At 28.5% G+C, this 19951-nt stretch overlaps 1 protein-coding gene across 4 annotated transcripts in view; it reads left to right on the forward strand.

Moving 5' to 3' along the window:
- Pkc53E (Protein C kinase 53E) overlaps positions 1-19523 on the forward strand; it is a 37321-nt gene extending 17798 nt beyond the window's left edge. Inside the window, exons 1-12 of one of the 4 annotated variants that reach the window (XM_089173828.1) lie at positions 176-287; positions 6314-6425; positions 10943-11071; positions 12558-12711; positions 12814-13042; positions 13176-13307; positions 13482-13655; positions 14324-14415; positions 14847-15048; positions 15129-15317; positions 15651-15791; positions 16165-19523. In XM_089173828.1, the coding sequence (XP_089029954.1) occupies positions 6386-6425; positions 10943-11071; positions 12558-12711; positions 12814-13042; positions 13176-13307; positions 13482-13655; positions 14324-14415; positions 14847-15048; positions 15129-15317; positions 15651-15791; positions 16165-16317 (1635 nt within the window). In that variant the 5' untranslated portion in view covers positions 176-287; positions 6314-6385 and the 3' untranslated portion in view covers positions 16318-19523. Of the gene's footprint in view, positions 1-175; positions 288-6258; positions 6426-10942; positions 11072-12557; positions 12712-12813; positions 13043-13175; positions 13308-13481; positions 13656-14323; positions 14416-14846; positions 15049-15128; positions 15318-15650; positions 15792-16164 lie in introns of those variants that run through there. The other 3 variants (XM_015330446.2, XM_015330447.2, XM_015330448.2) reach the window with 3 other exon arrangements.
- Positions 19524-19951: the final 428 nt, after the last annotated feature.

The following is a 19951-nucleotide window of genomic DNA, read 5'->3' on the forward strand; positions in this document are numbered from 1 at the left end:
ATAAATTAAATTCAATACAAATTGTACGAAAGATTAATTAAATAATTTATCAATGGAGAGATTCATGAGTTCATGAAATGAGACATTCGTATTTCGTGATTCGAATATACTAAATTCGTGTTCATAATCCGAGAGTCTGCGTGCGTGTGCACGATGTAATGGTGTAATAACGCAGGACACGCGGACGAAGCATCAATTCAAGCAACACACCTACAACAGCCCCACGTTCTGTGACCACTGCGGTAGTCTTCTCTATGGTGTCATCCACCAGGGCATGAAATGCCAAGGTATCATTCAATCAAACGAAACATCACACGAAACTTTTATAATACACACGCACCATCACGACAGGCACACGAAAAAAGATATATATATACATACACACACGCATACACATATATATATATCTACGATCACAGATCGCACTAATTATGATCGTCTTGATCTACCATGTATGTGGTGTTGCTTTGTCTTCGTCTATTATAATAATCGTATTCTTCTACGTATTATATTCTCTTTGTCATCTTCATTTAATTGTCCCCCCTCCACTTTTCAATCTACTCTACTCTACCCCCCCCTCTCCCCATGTTCTCACTTCTTCTTCTTCTTCTTCTTCTTCTTCTTCTTCTTATCTTCGTCTTATTATTATTATTATTGCTATTATTATTCTAAATATTCGTATATCTGTAAATAAATTTTGTCGTCTATCTAAATTGCGGTGAGTATATTTACATACTTACACGTATAATAGTAATCGTCATCGTTTGTATAAAAAAAGGTGTGCACAGTCGTATTTATAAATAAGTATATATATACTTATATATATATATACATGTATTTGTAGGTGTTTATGAATCGTGCACGCGCATGGGAGAGGAACCGTTAAATTCATCGAATTAATATTTTATTGGAATACAAATGAAATAAATCTATACTATTAAGTTTTAATACGATTTAATGTATTATACAGGTTTATTCAAATAGAGTATAATGCAAAAATTCAAATTGATTTATTATTTATCGAATTGTCATATATCAAATCATAATTATATGTGCATTAATAGACAACTTGGAATAATTTTGTTATGAATTATTTGAATGTCTCTGTTCGTGTTTACATTAATTAGTTTTTGTTAACCCTATTGTCATTAATTTTATTTACCTGAACGTATTAATATAATGGCTTACATATGTTTTAACTAGAAATAAAATGATCTTAATTTTATCTTTTAACAGGATGATATTATTTCTCTATTTTCATAGTACTATTCGTGAACATTCTAATAGTGAATTCCAATCTTCTAGCAGAGTGCTGAGTTAGGATTGTCGGGAATTATGTTTCGCTGATGCTGTTCGGCATTTCACGATTATCTGTTTTAAATCATCATGTGATTTTTTTTTTTATTGTGTTGAGATACGTTTAGGATGTTTTGTATATTTTTTCATGATTACAATACCTACACGATTTGAAGTATCATATCTCTAGTGTCGTGGAACAGATAACTGAAGATTTTTTGAAGGATGGATTTGAGAATAAATAAATGAATTATTGTTTAAACATTTGTTGATGGTTTATTTATTTCTATTGAAAAATGTGTAACTTTATGGATAACAAATTTATTGAGGTTATTTATCAGTGTGTATTATTGCAGTTTGTTTATGACAGTTCAATATATATACAATAAATCAGTTTTAATTTTGTAATATACTTTTTGAATAATCCTGTATAATAGTACATTAATCTTCTGTCCATAATTATCTGTAATTTGATATACTATTGGAGAAAAAAACAAGTGAAGAACTAAACCCAGAAAACTTGCAGCTTTATGGTAAAATACAGTAGGGGTTTTGAAAGTGTTTGATACTGTTTGAGTGCAGTAAGGGTTGCCATAATATAGCAATCACAGAAATAATGAATCACAGAATTGATATTTGAGAACATAATTTTCTTTTTAGTTCAGAAAAAATGGATATTGAAGATCGTTTCGTTTTTATGAACGATAACCATTCAAAACATACTACGTGCAATATCAGAATGTGTATACTGTATAATACATAAATACAGCTAAAAACTTCACTATAATCTTCAAATATCAACCCGATGAAATACTTCAGGAATTACTTGAAACGTCAAATAAAAAAAAAAAATCGAAGTTCTTTAAAAGAAGACTTAAAAGTGTTCTTATGGTTGAGCAAAATAACATTTCACGATACATAACCTCAAATTTAATTAATTCAACATCGAATTGACTGTATGATTTAATTTTCTAGTCATAAATTAAATATTTACTATGTTAAATATTATTTATCAAATGAATTTTTGAAAACTTATTAGATGTGCGAATACTTTTTTTCCTGTATACTTCAAATCACTTCTTATTAATTTCACAAATAATTCAAACTTTTTATAAATTAGTTTAACAATAGTAAAATTTAATTAGAAAAAAAAGTAAACGATTTATAGAATTTCGTGATATATCGTTGAATACAGTATATAATTTGAAGTTTTATTCTTACAAAGTTCAACATGGGCACCTTTTATAACACGTCAGATGCCCCAAATTCTCTGATGGGAATTTAGTGGATACGCCATCTTATTGGAAAATTGATTCTCTGGTCGTATTCTCTTATAATTGTGGCATTAGATAATTCTCAAGTATGTTCATGTATAACTGAAATTCTAGTTATACAGTTGGTTCGGGGAAAAAATACAAAATTTCGTAAATTTGTATGTTTGCTTTAAAGCATAGAGAAAAAAAAAAAGATTTACCTTAGGCAAAGTACTACGTATACGTTTGATGTGAATTTTATGGTCATTCCACGTGAAAACATTATGACGGTATATTTTTCTACTTTTATGAAAAGTTGCTTTGTCACTGAGCACAATGTTATTAAAGTAATTTTTTTTTATTACTTTTTATTAATAATGTTTTTCATATTTTTCAACGTAAAACTCACGTCGTTTGACTTTGTCCGCGTATTCGAAGCTTGTATAATGAAAAGTTGTTACAACCCACTGTTATGAAAACTCGACAGTTATTACTGTATTCAATGACGTATCACAGAATTTTTGTAAGTTGTCTCCTTTTTTTCTCTCCATAATTTGGATTTATATAAAAGCATTATTAATATAAAACAAAAGGAAAAAATAGAATAAATTAATATAAATAATATAAAATAATAATTTATTACAATAATTCGTAGAAAATATCATTTTTTACAGATAAATTATTATTTTTTATTGTGTTGCGCATATTTTCAAGATTTTGAATGATTTCTTTACATTTATTGTTTATAAAAAATTAAAATTGATAAACAATATTTAAAATTGTTTGATTTAAAATTAATTTATATACAAATAACTTTTTACACATTTACAGTAAGTAGTTTTAACCTGTACACATAGATGTCAAGCTTTATGAAAGAAAATGAATTGAAATTATTGACGAAAGGAAATATTAAAAAAAGAAATGATAAGTGTTAAAAAAATATCGTTGACACAATAATACTAGTAATAAAAAGATTTATACATAAAATTAGTTGGGAATACATAATCCCTTTGCGTGTCGTTCGGTCTGTAAAAGTGATTTGTTGTTTTTTTTTCCTTCTTTCTTTATTTTTTTTTTTATTTTAAATTTATCACACCTTTTATTCCACATTCGCGTGCACGATTTAATTGTTCAACGGTATAATATTATAAGTGTACATATTACATAAATAATACACACTTACATAGTATAAACGACTTATTAATCTCTTGCGGTTTCAAAATTGTCTCATATTATTTTTCTTTTTTATTATTTTCTGTATCTTTTTTTAAAATTCTAATAATCCTTTGTAAAGTAGATAGAATTGGATAAAAGGGGGAAAAAAAGCTATCAAGGACTTTGCATTTTCTCATTTTTTTTTTTTTTTTAATAAATAATCATAATAATAATAATCGTTATTGGCATTGTTGCATCGAGTAGTATTGTATTGAATTTTCTCTTACTTTTTTTGGTTTTTTTTTCAAGAATTATAGGATAAAAAGATATTTATAAAATCATATTTCTCTTTTACTTGGATTTGTATATAATCGTTACGTAATTCATTTTACTGTATAATACGTACACAAACACGTACATACACACACACATATATATATATATATACACATACGAATTTTCATACGTATACGTTTCATTACGTACTGTACATATTCTATATATATATGTATATATATAGAAATGTGTGTTCTAGTTTCTGATGTTCAAATGATTGTTTATTATACATATCGTATATTTCTAATCAGTTGTGCGTTACATGCCTCGTTTATAAATTGTCGCCATTTTGTACATTTAATTAGAGCACCGTACGATTTGTCGTGTAAACTTTCTTGGATGTCTTTTTACCCCCCCCCTCTCTCTCTCCCTCCACCCCTTATCGTTATCCTTTTATCTTTATTGGAACTACATTTTTTTTTTTTTTTTTTTTTTAAATTGCATTTCCTGACTTCAATGTATTATTTAATGTATTAAATATTAATATTTATTTTCTGTATTTTTTTTTTATTTTAATCGGTAATTATTCCTCGCTTCAAAATACGATATATGTATATATAGATTTTGCACTTTAATTTCACCCTGTTTTACACTTAAAATCCAACCATTTACACTTTAAATTCCACCCATTTATGTTAGTCAAATTGTAAAGGCAAAAAAAGGGGAGAGTGGCAATTTGACTTGCAAAAGTATAGAATTTTAAAGTGTAAAAAAAGGTTGAATTGGACTTTGAAAAAAGGGGGACGAAATTTGTTAAAGTGCAAAATATATATATACATATATTTTTATTTTTTTGTTGGCGAATATATATATATATGTAAACATTTTGCTTAAGATATTTCTCCCATTTCTTTGGAAGATTACTAAAAAAAACAAAAAAAAAAAAAACAAAAATATTTGAATTTTCTTCAAAATTCTTTTTTCGACAAAGTTTCGTATTTCTCATCAGGAGACATCCTCGATTGTACATGTGTCCTTCGAAAAAAAAAAAAACGAAAAAAAAAAAATAGAAAAAACTTCATGAGATAATCAGGTATATTTTGTTCTAAAACAGATTATCACGTTTAAACAATTTCCTTTTCTTAAATATTCACCCTACGGGAAATTAAGTACCGATAATTCGATAAAATCGATTTAACATATTAGAACAGAATATATGTGTGTGATTAGAAGATATATTAGATATATATATATATAGGAAAGAAAATATATTATAAATATACATTTGGTATATTTGAAACGAGGCATTACAGGTAATGCAACTATTTTAATATAATTACATACATTCGTCAAATGAATGATGTTTTTCCTTACAAAAGGATTCTTGTTTATACAAAAGAAACTTCTTCTTGTTTATACCATAAAGAAAAAACAAAAAACAGAGAGTTGTCTTCTCTCTAATTAATTAATCTCGTTAAATTAATACATCATCGTATACAGGGATGGATTGCAATTAGGTATTGCCTTAGAATGAACATTGCGTATGGCATAAATTATCTTCTTCATCATTCGTAACGTTCCCTTGTACGAACTTAATCATTGCTGATTTTCTCTTGTGTCAGGGATGTTTTTAATCTTTCGTCTTACATACAAATTTCATTATCAGATAAAATAAAAGTTAATTATATTTCATCGGAAATATGTAATTTTAAATCTAATCGAATGTTATATCTATCCATAATCGTAAATCATTCGTAACAAACAACAACATTACTACTGTAATCCTATTTTCTTATTCCCTCCCCCTCTCCCTCTCCCTCCCCTCCCCCCATAAGTTTGCTTAAAAAAACGGTTGAACAAAATCTAACGATACTAAAGGGATGAACATAACTTATTAATGGGTTTTTTGTGGTTATTCGTATACGCGTGTTAAGAAAAACACCACACACAAGTGCTGTACAGCCAGTTTATCTTTGATAAACCACAATGCCTACCATCACCGTGCCTACCACCATCATCATCATCATCAACCACCAACTAACCACCAATAAAAAATCACTTGATCACGCAGTTGTAAAGAAAAAAAAAAAAAAAAAAAAAAATTGGTTTCATTTGTTGCTTCATGTCTGAGCTTCTTTTTGAATTGATGACTTTACACAATGAAAACAAAATGTAGTCATCTTAGAACGGAAGTTGGGTTAACTTCGAAAAAAAAAAAACAAAAGGAATATTATTGGGTATCGATCGGCACACCACCGTCTCTCGATCTCTCCCACAGGATCAGACCACAATGAAGGACCGGGCTTCTCTGGGCCCCTGTTTCTTGTTCCCAGGCGGTGAGCGCCCCACACAAATGGGAGGTTTTCACTTACCTGACGCCAACCTTCTGCGACCACTGCGGCTCGATGCTTCATGGTATCTCGCATCAGGGACTCAAGTGTTCAGGTAGTTAACAAAAAATAATGCAAAAAAAAAACAAACAAACAACGAGACAAATTCTCATATTTATATAGTTATTTATTATCCTCCCCCTGCCCCCTCTCCCCCCACCGACTATCAATTTAACGGATTTTTTCTATCATTCAATCGATCGACGAAAAATCCTCAAATTTTTTTTTTCTTTTTTTTTTTTCAACATTGAGCTGCTGCTGCTGCTGCTGCTATTTTGCTGCTGCTGCTGCTGCTGCTACTCCGTTCTATAGTATAGTTATTATTTTTTTTAAATAGGAAAAATTATTTAGATTATAAAAACATGGTGGGGGAGGGAGGGAGAATTTGAGGCGAATCATTCGTTCGAAATGAAAATCATCGTTTATCTCGGATTTTTGGGATGGCCCCTGATATTTTGCTAGGAATATTATATTCGCAATTTGTTTATTTCGATTTCTTTTATTTTTATTTTTTTATTTTTAATATTTAACACAGATTTAAATTTATTTTGATTTTACAATTTTATTATTTGATCCCACCCTTGTGCACGTTTCCTTGACTAAACTTTGACAATGTTTATACCATTGGGTTGTTTGATAATTCGTGTAGAGTTTAGAAAATATAATATTGTATAAATCAACGCTATCACACCCTGTCTTATAATAATGAATTAAACTCGTGATAAGAAATTAGGATCAAAAATAATAAGGAAATTAGGATAAAACAATAAGCCTGACTTGTAGTTGACTTTGTTCAGATCAAACTTAAAACTACACGAGTCAGATTCGTGGTTCGGTTTTTATCAACATTTTCTTTCTTTAGTTAAATGTAAAAACTATTTTATTATTAATATTATTATGGTTCAATTGCAATCGAAAGTTAGGGGGTGAAAAAAGGGGTTAACTTTTCACGAAACTAAAAAATATTTATAAATTAGTACAAATTTTTATTGATCAACTGTATATAATAAAAATAATCTTTTATATATTTTGTATAATTTATAAATAATTTCATTTGTAATATGAGAATATAATAATTACAAATTTGATAACTATATATGAACAAGTTTAGGGGTCGTTCAAAAAATACGTAATTTATAAGCAAGTTTTTTGAGTTTCAATAGAAAAACCATAAACTTCATTTTAACGTTAAAAAAAAACTACACACGTAGGATTATAAAATTTCTTTCGTAAATCAACGTGTATGTGAATTAGATTCTAAAATGACACAAATATACAGCATGCGTTTAAATATACATGCTAGTAATACAATGATCATTCTAAAGTTTAAAACATTATTGTTATAAACAAAACCATGACATGTAACATCGAACGATATAGGTCCTGCTAAATGAATGAACTATTCCTTTCCATAGTGCTACGTGCACTTTCAAACAATTCCCAAACGTTCTGTGTATATGTGTGTATGAGTGTGTGTGTGTGTTACGCTTATTAGCGAGTTTCACGTTATACGCGAAAAGTATAGGAGGAAGTCAAAGAAATTCATCATTTAGAAGATTCAACACAACAAACACACAAATGGCACGTAAATCTCATGAAGATTTTGTTCCTCGATTATCCTTTTGTATCGTTTATTACATAGTAAGTATTCTATTCTTTAATTTCATATACACAATTCTCAAGGTTACGATTTTTTCCATAAAACACAAGAAAAAAAATCAGTTCTAAATTTTGTTTGTTTATTTATTTAGAAAAAAAAAAAGATAATACACATCTACAAACAGAACATCAAAATTTTGGTCTAGTATTATGCTATCTATATATATATTGTCCAAATAGTATGCTAGTAAGATTTGTTTTAAATCATGTTACTAGTGTTTGTGCATAAGTATGATATATATATATATATCAACATGGTAGTATTTGTGCCTAAGTATTATATCTCTCAATATTTAAAATAGATCGTTACAATATATTTCTTTGTCTTCCCATTGTATAGTTGTTTGTTCCATTGTTTATTCAAAATCGATTCTTTATCAATTTCTCACTTATTTTCTTCTGTTTGTTTGTCTGTCTGTCTGTCTGTCTCTCTCTCTCTCTCTTTCTCTGTATTTTCCCCATCAGTTTTTCTCTCTTTCCTTTTTTCTTATTACAAACAATTCGATGTAGCTGCATGATTATGTTTTACAAATTTTGAATTATCCGAATTATTCGCATGAAAATCACCTATTATGATGGAATGTGTTTATAAATTGGTTTCTTTGACACTCTCTCGTGTAAATTGTGAAAGGCGATTAGTATTATAAATTGTGTAGAAATATATAAGGTGATTTACGAATCAAGTAATCGATTACAAATTACTATTTGTTTTTTTCTTTTTTCTTTTTTTATTAACAGTCGAATAGAATTTTTGTATTGGACGATTTACAAGGAGGGTGGTGGGTTTTAACCTAGTTTTTAATACGTAGAGAAAATATTTGTTTTACATATTTTGTTTTAAGATGAATCGTCTAGCGAAAAATCTGACAAAATTTTCCCTTACAAGAAGGAAAATTGGCTGCGCCGGAGCCATTATGATTTTTTAAAATTTATATATAATACAATATTGTTTTGTATATAAATATACGTGAAATAAGATTCGATTTTTCTATTTAAAAAAGATGTATTTATTTATCCTCAAAATAAAATTTCTATATTATAAATAATTAAATCTTGTAATATTGTAGTCTACTTTAAATTACAGTTGAATGTAATACATAATTGAATGAATACAGCCAGTGAAAACAAGATTGAGTACCCTTGTTCTAGTTCCTCAGGGGTGGCGTTCAATATTTTTTGTTGTTCCTTGTTTATCGATTATTATTTATTCTTCCGAATATATCAAAACAGATTTTCGACTTCATAATCAGCTGTTCTTCGTTAGTTTGAAAAAGGGGGTTTAGTTTGAAAAGGGTCTTTGAAGTTATCTATTCAACGAGAATAATTCTTTAACGATATTTTTTGTTATATTTTTATAAACAAGTCATGGTTTTACTACACACATGCACGATTACGTTGATTTTTATATAATTAAGTACAACAAAAATTGTTAACTTTTATCTTAAAGTATTCAATAAATTGTAGTAGTCTCGATTTATTATTTTAAACGCACCCTATAATACAAAGAATTGAAAATTTGTACGTAAGCAGCACCGAGTTATCCCCTTTCTCAAAAGTTGTATTGTACTTGAAAATAATACAAATATATAGGATTCGTGACAAAAGTTGAATTGACTGAACTGACTAAACCAAGATTCGAACCAGGATCTTACACTTTTCGGATGATTGCTCTTATCAATTGAATTATTCAAAACCTTTGATCAACTTTCTCACGAATACCTATTTTTATTTGGTACGGAGATGTTCAATTCCACACTTGACTATTCTGCAATAATATTTGAATCAGAATGTTCTTCCTTTTAAAAACAAATACTTCACAAATTGTTGATCCCACGACAATTTAGTTTCTCAAATCGCTACTCACGTCGTTAAGGTCACCATTTCCTTTTTGTATTTTAATATTTTCTCATGTTGTTTGACAATTTCCAAACGTGTATACCAAGCTATTCCTTTGAAACCGACTGAACTTACAAATTTATAATATTCGTGAAAAAATTGAACTGTTTGGTTTTTCGGTTTCCGAACACTTATCCACTTATTCGTTGATTTATACAGACCATTTGATCAACCAACTTCCTCACGAATACCTTATTTTATTTGGCATGTAGGTGCTCGATTTTCAAACAAATTTAGATACTTATTTTTCTTCTTGTGCATGCTAATAATTATCGTAGAGACTTATAGGCATTTTATAAGCACACAGATGTGATAGCATTTTTCTACTAGCGACATTGTAATTTATATATATATACATATCAATTTTGCATATATGTATTTACGTGTTATCACCGAATTGTCAGTCGCAATTAGACTTCAAACATATTTATATTTACGTATACGTAGAAATATATATATATAAAATATTTTTCATTTATTAAATTTTATTCTTTCCATTTGCACTTTATGTGTAACGGCATCATAATATATTCATGCACAAGGACGATCGAAGCATACGCGTGGAGAAAAGTAAGACAAGGAAATTACGTTTTACAGGAAATAATCTCGGAAGTATTCACAAACTCGTTTTTTAAATATATTCCTTTGAATTATTTATTAAATACGTCGTATTTTTTTTTATTATCGTATATATCGCGTTGTAACATTTATTTTCTTTTTTTTTTTTACGCTGCAATTTTTTTACAACATATTTCGAGAATACGTTTTATAAAATATCAAAGATAACTTAAAAAAAAAACAAAATTATTAAATGCAATTGAAAAGTATCAGATTGGTGATTATAATTGTGTCAAATAAATAAGAAAAAAATAATATATACTTACGCGTTTATTAATTATTTTATTAAAATAATGAAGTATTTAATTTATACAAAAGTGGCAATCATGGCTATGGATCTTGTAGCTATGACAAATCAAATAGTTCCAATTGATAATCCATAATGATCTGATGACTTAGCATGCGACATGAACGTACACAAGAGATGCGAAGAGAGCGTACCAAATCTTTGCGGATGCGATCACACCGAAAGACGTGGTCGTATACATCTTCTCATCACCGTTTCCGGTAGCAAGATGACCGTCGAAGGTATGTATAATATTATTAGATTGGTGCATATGAAATTGTCGGATTTACTTTACATGAAAACGTTTATCTCTCTGTTTTCGTTATTTTTTGTTTTTGTTTTTGGCACAAATTCGTTTGTATTCGTACTGTTCAATTGTCAGAGTCACATTTCAACAAAGCAGATTTGGTACTTACGTATTAACGCCACCGCAGCAAAAATTCCGCTAATGCGCCAATAAAAAGCAATCTTATTGTTCGCATACAACAAGCTTGTTGTTTGCACACAGCAACTGTTAGGGTTGCGTCAGGGTTTCGTCATAGTTTCGTCAGGGTTATTTTCCACCGAAATCCGACTGACTACTTTTTATAAATAAAATGTTTTGAATATTGAAAGTGTTTCGATTTTAAATATTAAATTTACGACTTAGATTGGCGCATTAGCGGAATTTTGCTGCGCTAGCGTTAATACGTAAGTACTGCAGATTTTCTCAAAAATGTGTACAATTGTTACATTTTTTTTTTTTAATTTAATTAAACATAAAATGGAGACAGTCTGAAAAAGTCCATATTAAAGTTTATCGATTCTAAAGATCAGAATTTTTTTAATGCTAGCATTTATACATTAAAATCTTGTTGGAAAAATTGTGTTGAAGTATATAAAGCTTATTTTGATTAAATAAACAGGTTTTGAAACAAAAGATATGTAATTTTATATATTTACTCAAAAATCCGACATTTCGTATGCACCAACTTAATAAATATTTTTATAATGCTAATACAGTGAAATCCTTGTTATCCGAATGTATTTCGCGTGTTTCATAATACGGTATACAACGAATCACATAAAACATGATTTATAAGTGTGATTATAAAATGATGTAATTCTGACGCAACAAACCAGCAGATGCAACATTATTTTTGGCAGGGTGAAAAATCTTCGCACTTTATCTTTAGGTTAGTTGCAGTAGCGTATCAAGTCAAGTGGATATCCTAGCGAATACAATTCCGAGGCCCTCAAACTTAAATTAGAAACAAAAAGAACAAGTTTTTAAAGAATTTCCATTAATTTATCAACACAACAGAAAAGTAATAAAAAAAATAAAAAATATGTCATCTTTTAAACGCACACAAGTGTTTGTCCAGATTTGATTGATATAGGTGTTTTTGTATTCTCCCTGTTATGGGTTTGATTTATTTTTCTATGAACAATCTCTCACACCTATTCAATGCTACTAAAACGGGGTCGTATTTTTGTACCACCTCTATAGAATCAACAGCACTCGATTTTTTTTTTTTCAAACGGTTCATCCATTCATTTTATTAAACGTGCCAATATTGCGTGATTTTAACGATTCTACTCAAAACCAGTAATCCAACGTAAATTTTGATTTAATTAACCCTTCATCCTTTAACAACGAGCGAAACATCTCAAATTAATTCGGATAATTGAGATTTAACTGTAATCGTAATCATAATTTTTGATAATATTTCGTATATATTGTTGCAGTAAAGGAAGGAAGAAATCTCATTCCAATGGATCCTAATGGTCTTTCGGATCCTTACGTTAAATTGAAATTGATTCCTGATTCGGATACCGTGAAGAAGAAAACGAAAACTATCAAGTCATCATTAAATCCTGAATGGAATGAGACGATCATATTGTGAGTTGTTTTATTTCAAAGAAAGCGGTTATAATATAATATTGACGCACACACACACATATATGCGTCTAATGAAAACTAAATGCGATTATCTGTTTTCAGTGATCTCAAACCGGAAGATAAAGATAGACGATTGTTAATCGAAGTTTGGGATTGGGATCGAACTTCCCGAAATGATTTTATGGGATCACTTTCTTTTGGCATATCAGAACTTATTAAGGCCCCAGCTAGTGGTTGGTTTAAACTTCTTACTCAAGAAGAAGGAGAATTTTACAATGTACCTGTGCCAGAAGAGGGGGTTGATTTGGCGGAACTTAGAAGTAAAATGCGAGTGAGTAAACTTACTTCAACTTAATTGTAACTTATGGTTAGAGTAGAATAATTAGAATGATGAAAGGAATTTGGTATATTCGATAGTTAATTTTTGAATATATATTTAATTACATGTGTATACGTATTTACAGAAAACATCGGTTACGAAAAAGACTCCAACGACGCAGGATAAAGATGTTCCGCACAATATGGGAAAGAGCGATTTAATAAGGGCATCGGATTTCAATTTCCTTATGGTTTTGGGCAAGGGTAGCTTTGGAAAGGTAAATTCATGTCGATAATGTAATTAAGTTAGTTTATAAGTCTGTTCTAATTTTTTCTAGTAAGAATAATACGAACGAACTTATGAATAAACTTGAATATTTGATGTATTATCTTGTATTATGAGAATGAATTACTATAAACAAAAATTAATTGTTTTGTTCTTTATTACAAAGGTGCTGTTAGCAGAAAGAAGAGGAACTAACGAGTTATATGCCATTAAGATACTCAAAAAAGATATTATTATTCAAGATGACGACGTTGAATGTACGATGGCTGAAAAACGAGTTCTTGCTCTTTCGAGCAAGCCTCCTTTTCTTGTACAATTACATTCTTGTTTTCAAACTATGGTAAGTTTTAGAATAACTTTTAATATAATTTTATTCGTAAGATCAATTAATTGTAAACAAAAAGCTCTGTGAAATTGTTTATTAGTTAATTTTTTTATAAACAATGAATATGAGCGTATTTTTTTTTTTTAATGTCGAGCTAAAATTGACATAATATTTGTTCCACATTCCGCACTGTTGCAAAATATATTTAGCATTTTGTTAAGACCTCCTTTCTTTGACCTATTTTTTTTTTAATTAAATAAGTTGGTAGATAAAAAGAAAATTAAAGGGTACAAAGGATTAAACTACATGTTAAATTAAATTAAATAGCTTTTTTTTTTTTTCTTATAAATATTGAAAAACAAACGAGATTTACTCTAATACTTCTTGCCCGTAAATTTCAATTTCTATTTTGTTTGTTCTTATTAATTTTGAAAATTGTATAAATAAATGATTAATTTTGACGTTGTATATATTTTAAAGATTTTGAAGAATACGCTCGTATTTCTTGTTAATAAAAAAATTTGTTAATAAATTCAACAATATCACAATGCTTTGTACAAAATTGATTAAATACAGAATGTACTTTCTATACCCGTTTTATATATTATAACAAATTTATTATATAATTATATTTGTATTATGTTTGTACAATTTTCATAAAATTTAAACTGTTATCATTTCAGGATCGTCTATATTTTGTTATGGAATATGTAAATGGTGGTGATTTAATGTACCAAATTCAACAGTGTGGCAAATTTAAAGAACCCGTAGCAGTGTTAGTATATATCTTTGTATTAATCTAATTTACAAATCGATAATGTTAATAATATTAGAGATTACGTAGAATTATGTGTCGTAAACAAATCTTACAAACAATTTCTTTTTTAAATATTATCAAAAAGATTATATTTTTTAAATATTAAATACATTTTTATTATAGCACACGTTAATGATAAATAATACAATCATTTAACAATAAACACATCACAACTTATTTTTAAAAAATATTGAAATTATAATTACGTTTAATAATTTAGTGTTAAAACATTTGACACTAAAAATTGCATTAAAAATTAATTCATGTTAATTCATGTTAATTGTTCTTAAGCTTTATAAAAAAGAAAAACTCGTACATATTAATATTAAATTGATAAGATCCACAATAGGATAATTAAAATATTTACTTTTTTTTTTTTACATTTTCAGATTTTACGCGTCAGAAATAGCCATCGGACTATTCTTTTTACATGGTCGCGGTATCGTCTATCGTGATTTAAAACTTGACAACGTTTTGCTTGATCAGGACGGTCATATTAAGATTGCTGATTTTGGAATGTGTAAAGAAGGAATATCGGGTGACAAAACAGCTAAAACATTTTGTGGTACACCAGATTACATAGCACCTGAGGTAAGTAAACTTTGTTATTTTTGCTATTGCTATTAATATAATACTTATTTTATATTTATATATTTATATTTATATTTTAGATAATCTTATATCAACCGTATGGAAAATCTGTAGATTGGTGGGCATATGGAGTACTTCTTTATGAAATGCTTGTTGGACAACCACCATTTGATGGTGAAGATGAAGAAGAACTCTTTGCAGCAATAACAAATCACAACGTCAGTTATCCCAAAAGTTTGTCCAAAGAAGCAAAAGAAGTCTGCAAAGCGGTAAGACACGGGAAATTTGTACACAACAAAATAATTAGTCCATGTGATGATCATTTTTTTTTACACAGTACTAATTAAAACGATTTTATTATTTTATAAATTACTAGAAAGTTCACTTACAAATAGGTGTTTGTTTATATATTCTAGATTCTCTGTATTGTAACTCATTTTGTTCATTAATACTTATGATCCTTACACACTTTCATACTAACTTTTTTTACAAGAATTACTACACACTATAGTCAATACCAGTTACTAACAGAGGTTCTACTTTATTTCCTTTTTTTGTTTTATTTTCTATTCGGTCTATGATATTTGTCTTTATTGTTTCAGTTTCTTACGAAAAATCCGAGCAGAAGACTCGGCTGTGGTTTTAGAGGTGAAGAAGATGTCCGTAGTCATGTTTTCTTTAGGCACATTGATTGGGAAAAAATAGAAAATCGCGAAGTGCAACCACCTTTTAAACCAAAGATCGTAAGTTATATTTTAAATTAAACTAAGGGTGCCCCGCCACGCGTTGCTGTGGTTCACAATCAATCCGATACACACGTCTTTAAGTCAACGAATTACCTTATACCGTCGTTCTGTTACAATCTTATCGAACTAACAGACATTGCGATTATAAATTGAGATATAAACAATCCTATCTTTCAAGTTGGATAAAACTGCACACAGTGTGCAAAATTTGATTAAAATCGGTTCAGTAGTTTAGAAGTCCATTGTGGACAAACACAGTCGATAAAACAGTTTCAAACATTGTATGTAAATTTAAAAAAATAAGTATTTTTAATGTTAATCATTAATTAACATTGATTACATTCAAATTATAACTTTCTTTTAATTTCAGAAACATCCCAAAGATGTGAGCAATTTTGACAAACAATTTACATCGGAAAAAACGGACTTGACACCAACGGATAAACTCTTTATGATGAATCTGGATCAAACGGAGTTTATGGGTTTCTCATTTCTCAATCCAGAATTTGTGCAACATATTTAAGATAATATCTCTCTTATTAGCTTTACCTCATCGGTCTATTCTTTGTATATTATATTACCTACTAGTATTTTCTTTATTGTTTTTTCTTGTTTTCATAATTGACGTTATCCATTTTCACTCAGGGTTATTACTCTTTCCTAAGAATTTCCTCTACTCTCTAATTTTTTTTCTCTTTTCATTTCTCTCTCTCTCTCTCTCTCTCTCTCTATCTATCTATCTCTATCTATCTATCTATCTATCTATCTCATGCTCTCATTTTAGTAATTATATCTTTCATAATGACACATAGAGTAAAATACGAACGATACGTAAAATACTTTGTCATTTTTCATGTTGCATCAATCAACATAGACAAATCTTTCGATGTATTTTTTAATGAAATAATACGCCCCATGTGTAAGGGCGTAAAATGTATTATTATGATTATAAGATAATTAATAACGAGACGCCTGGTGCCGATCGTTTAAACGGGATTCGTAGGACGAATTCGAAATATTTCGATTTAGCGGAGAAAAATTGTATTTCATTGGCGATTGTATAAAAAAAAAAACAACAGAGAAAAAAGAAAATGAAAGAAAAACAAAGAAAAAGAAAAAAAGTGATCAATTTAAAACAAATAACTTCTCGAATAGGCCGATCGAGCGATGAAAAATAAATCATTCATTTTTAAACGATCGCTGCATTTGTTTCTCCGCATTATATTATTGCATTTACTTCAGTAGTTTCTACTGTCGCCTTCCAGAGTATATAATATATATATATACATATATATATTTATATATGTATATATATCAATTATGAAGTAAAATATATTATATATACGCGTATACACACATACACTTATACAAAATGATTAAGGATATATCTCGATACGTATAACAAAAGATAAAAAACAAAACAAAAGAAGAAAAAGAACAAAAAAAAAAATCAACAATTTGTTCCATCAGTATTTTGTTTCGAAGTTGCACTTATTGTTCGTTTATTTCGCTGCTAATGAAGAAAAAAAAAAAAAGAAAAGAAAAAAACCAAAAAGAAGAAAGAAAATGAAAAAAAAGAAAAAATAGTTAACGGGTAGATAATTAAAAAAAAAAAAAAACAAAAAAACAAAAAAAAACTTAGTAGAATTTTTCAATGTTGACAATGTGAACACAAATATTATTCTCGTCTTCTAAAAACAAGAACTGCTCCAACAATGTAGATCAAAGTCTCGGATTAGGAACCAGAGCTTGTATCCATTTTCTTTTATTCAAAACAAATTACGTAGGATTACAGTTATAGTTAATATATAAATAATATAGTCACGAGGGGAAAAAAATGTTAAAAACAAACAAACAAACAAACAAACAAATAATTTACGCCAATTGCTAAATAGTTTTAATTGACTGCTTTTGCTTGATAAAAAAAAGGCTCTTATACAAATGTTAGACAAATACTCTTTTATGATCATATACATATATATGTATATATTGATCTATTAATTAGATTTAAACATTATTTATTCTGTTTTAACCCTTTGGGTACATTTGACGAGCGAGACACGTCATCTGCTTACTTGGCTGAAGGTAATTACGGTGGACGAGACTGACTCGTCATCTGAATTTAAGAAACTTATATATATATATAAATATTTCTATTTTATTACATTTATAATATTTATTTATATTTAGTAATTGAAATGTTGTTGCAAACAAAAAATATATATATATTTATATCATCAATATAAATATATTTCAAATCAAATGTGTATTACTTTTATATATTTTAATCCATATATAATTATAATAACAAATTCAATTCGTTATGCATACCTAAAAATCTTCACAAATAATTCAGTACTCAAAGGGGTTAATTTATACAATAGATAAATTCAATCAAATAATGCTATTTCACAATTACTTTAATATATTATCTTCAATGATTTGATTTCATTACATTTCTATATGTATTTCTACAAAAATGTTGTAGCTTATAAATGATAAACATATTTATATGTATATACGTATATATATATATATATATATATATATATATATATATTGTCGCTATGTGAAAGAAGGATATGAGCTCCATTTTCGAGACAATCAACAGATAATATTGAAAGAATACGGCCAATATGTGCTTCCGTATTACAATTTATTTTTTTTTTCGAGGGAAGAAACAAAATATAATAATAGATAACATTATTATGTTTCTTTCAACAATTGTGAGTGTTTTTCTAATAGAGTAGCATAAAAATACTCGAGAAGAAATATTAGTTATTATATCAGTGCTCTGTCGTTTTATTTGAAAACTAATCAATTAATCAGTTTCATTCTCTTAGATTCTTAAATATCAATTTAATCTTTAAGATATATTATGATTTAACTATTGTTAGTTGTGCTAAATATACTTATCATACAACATACATGTATAGGTATTGATGAACCTTTTAGATGAACACATATATTTGCAAATACAAACGTATATGTATATATATATACATGCGTGTCCCCGGTGTATGTGTGTGTGTATACATTTGTATATGCATATGTATGTATGTATGGTATGTGTATATGTATATATGCATACATACTGAAATATTTAGACCATTGAAGTCCTTTTAAGGCTGTGCTCGTTAAAATGCCGAATTTATTATTCCAATTGTTACTCGAGAAATCGTTAAGTATAATCGATTTTATCGAGAAAGAAAATCGTCGTCTATCAATACGATTTTCATCATTGTTCTTGCAAAATATCTCTTATCTCGAGTAATCAAATACTAAATGTTACTTTGAAAGTCAATATTTTCTCTTACCATAAGAGTAGCTTGTACTTTCTACGAAATCGTCGAATATGATAATTATTCTTTCATTATATCTCATTATATTCTGTCTTATTCATCTTATATAAGATTCTTCTTGCATCGTTTAATAATCGATGCATTTAGTCAAAGAAACTTCTTCTTCTTCTTCTTCTTCTTCTTCGTGTGCAATCGTTGGAAACGACAAAATATCATCTTATGAGAAATCACGTTCCTTCTATCGATCAATTAACACAATTTCTTCGAAATTTTCTCATCGACATTTATTTCCTATGTGATGCGTACCTTATATCTCCATTTTAAATATAATATAGTATATATAACGTACCATATTACATACTCTTTACTTGTTTAACGACATGTGAAAAGAAATAATAAAATAAAACTTAATACATTATCCGATAAATTGTTTTATTTCATCTATTATTATTATTATTCATTGATATTAGGAACTCGGAAGTTTATTGCCTCAAATAACCAAATCCCGCCATTGTTCCCATCCCTGAGCGCAACCCTTCCATTCGCGGTCTTCGTAACCCATTTCTTTAAGATCCCCCCCTAATATTGTCCTCCCATTTACGTCTCGGTCAACCCAGTGGTCTTTTCCCATTTGGTATACCAACCAATATTTTTTGCGCCGTTCGATTCCCCCTCCCCCTCCTATGCGCGCCACGTGACCAGCCTATCTTAATCGGCTTAATTTTATGACGTTAACAATGTCTGGTTTGTTGTACAATCGATGTACTTTAACGTTATGGATTTTTTTCTCCATTCACCCGTTTCCTCATCGTGTCTTGCATCGAAGATTTAATGGCAAATTAAATGCTTCCAACA

This window comes from Polistes dominula, unplaced genomic scaffold, assembly GCF_049000335.1.
Source record: "Polistes dominula isolate Pdom_NZ unplaced genomic scaffold, Pdom_raw_medaka contig_75, whole genome shotgun sequence".
NCBI classification, from domain to species: Eukaryota; Metazoa; Arthropoda; class Insecta; order Hymenoptera; family Vespidae; genus Polistes; species Polistes dominula.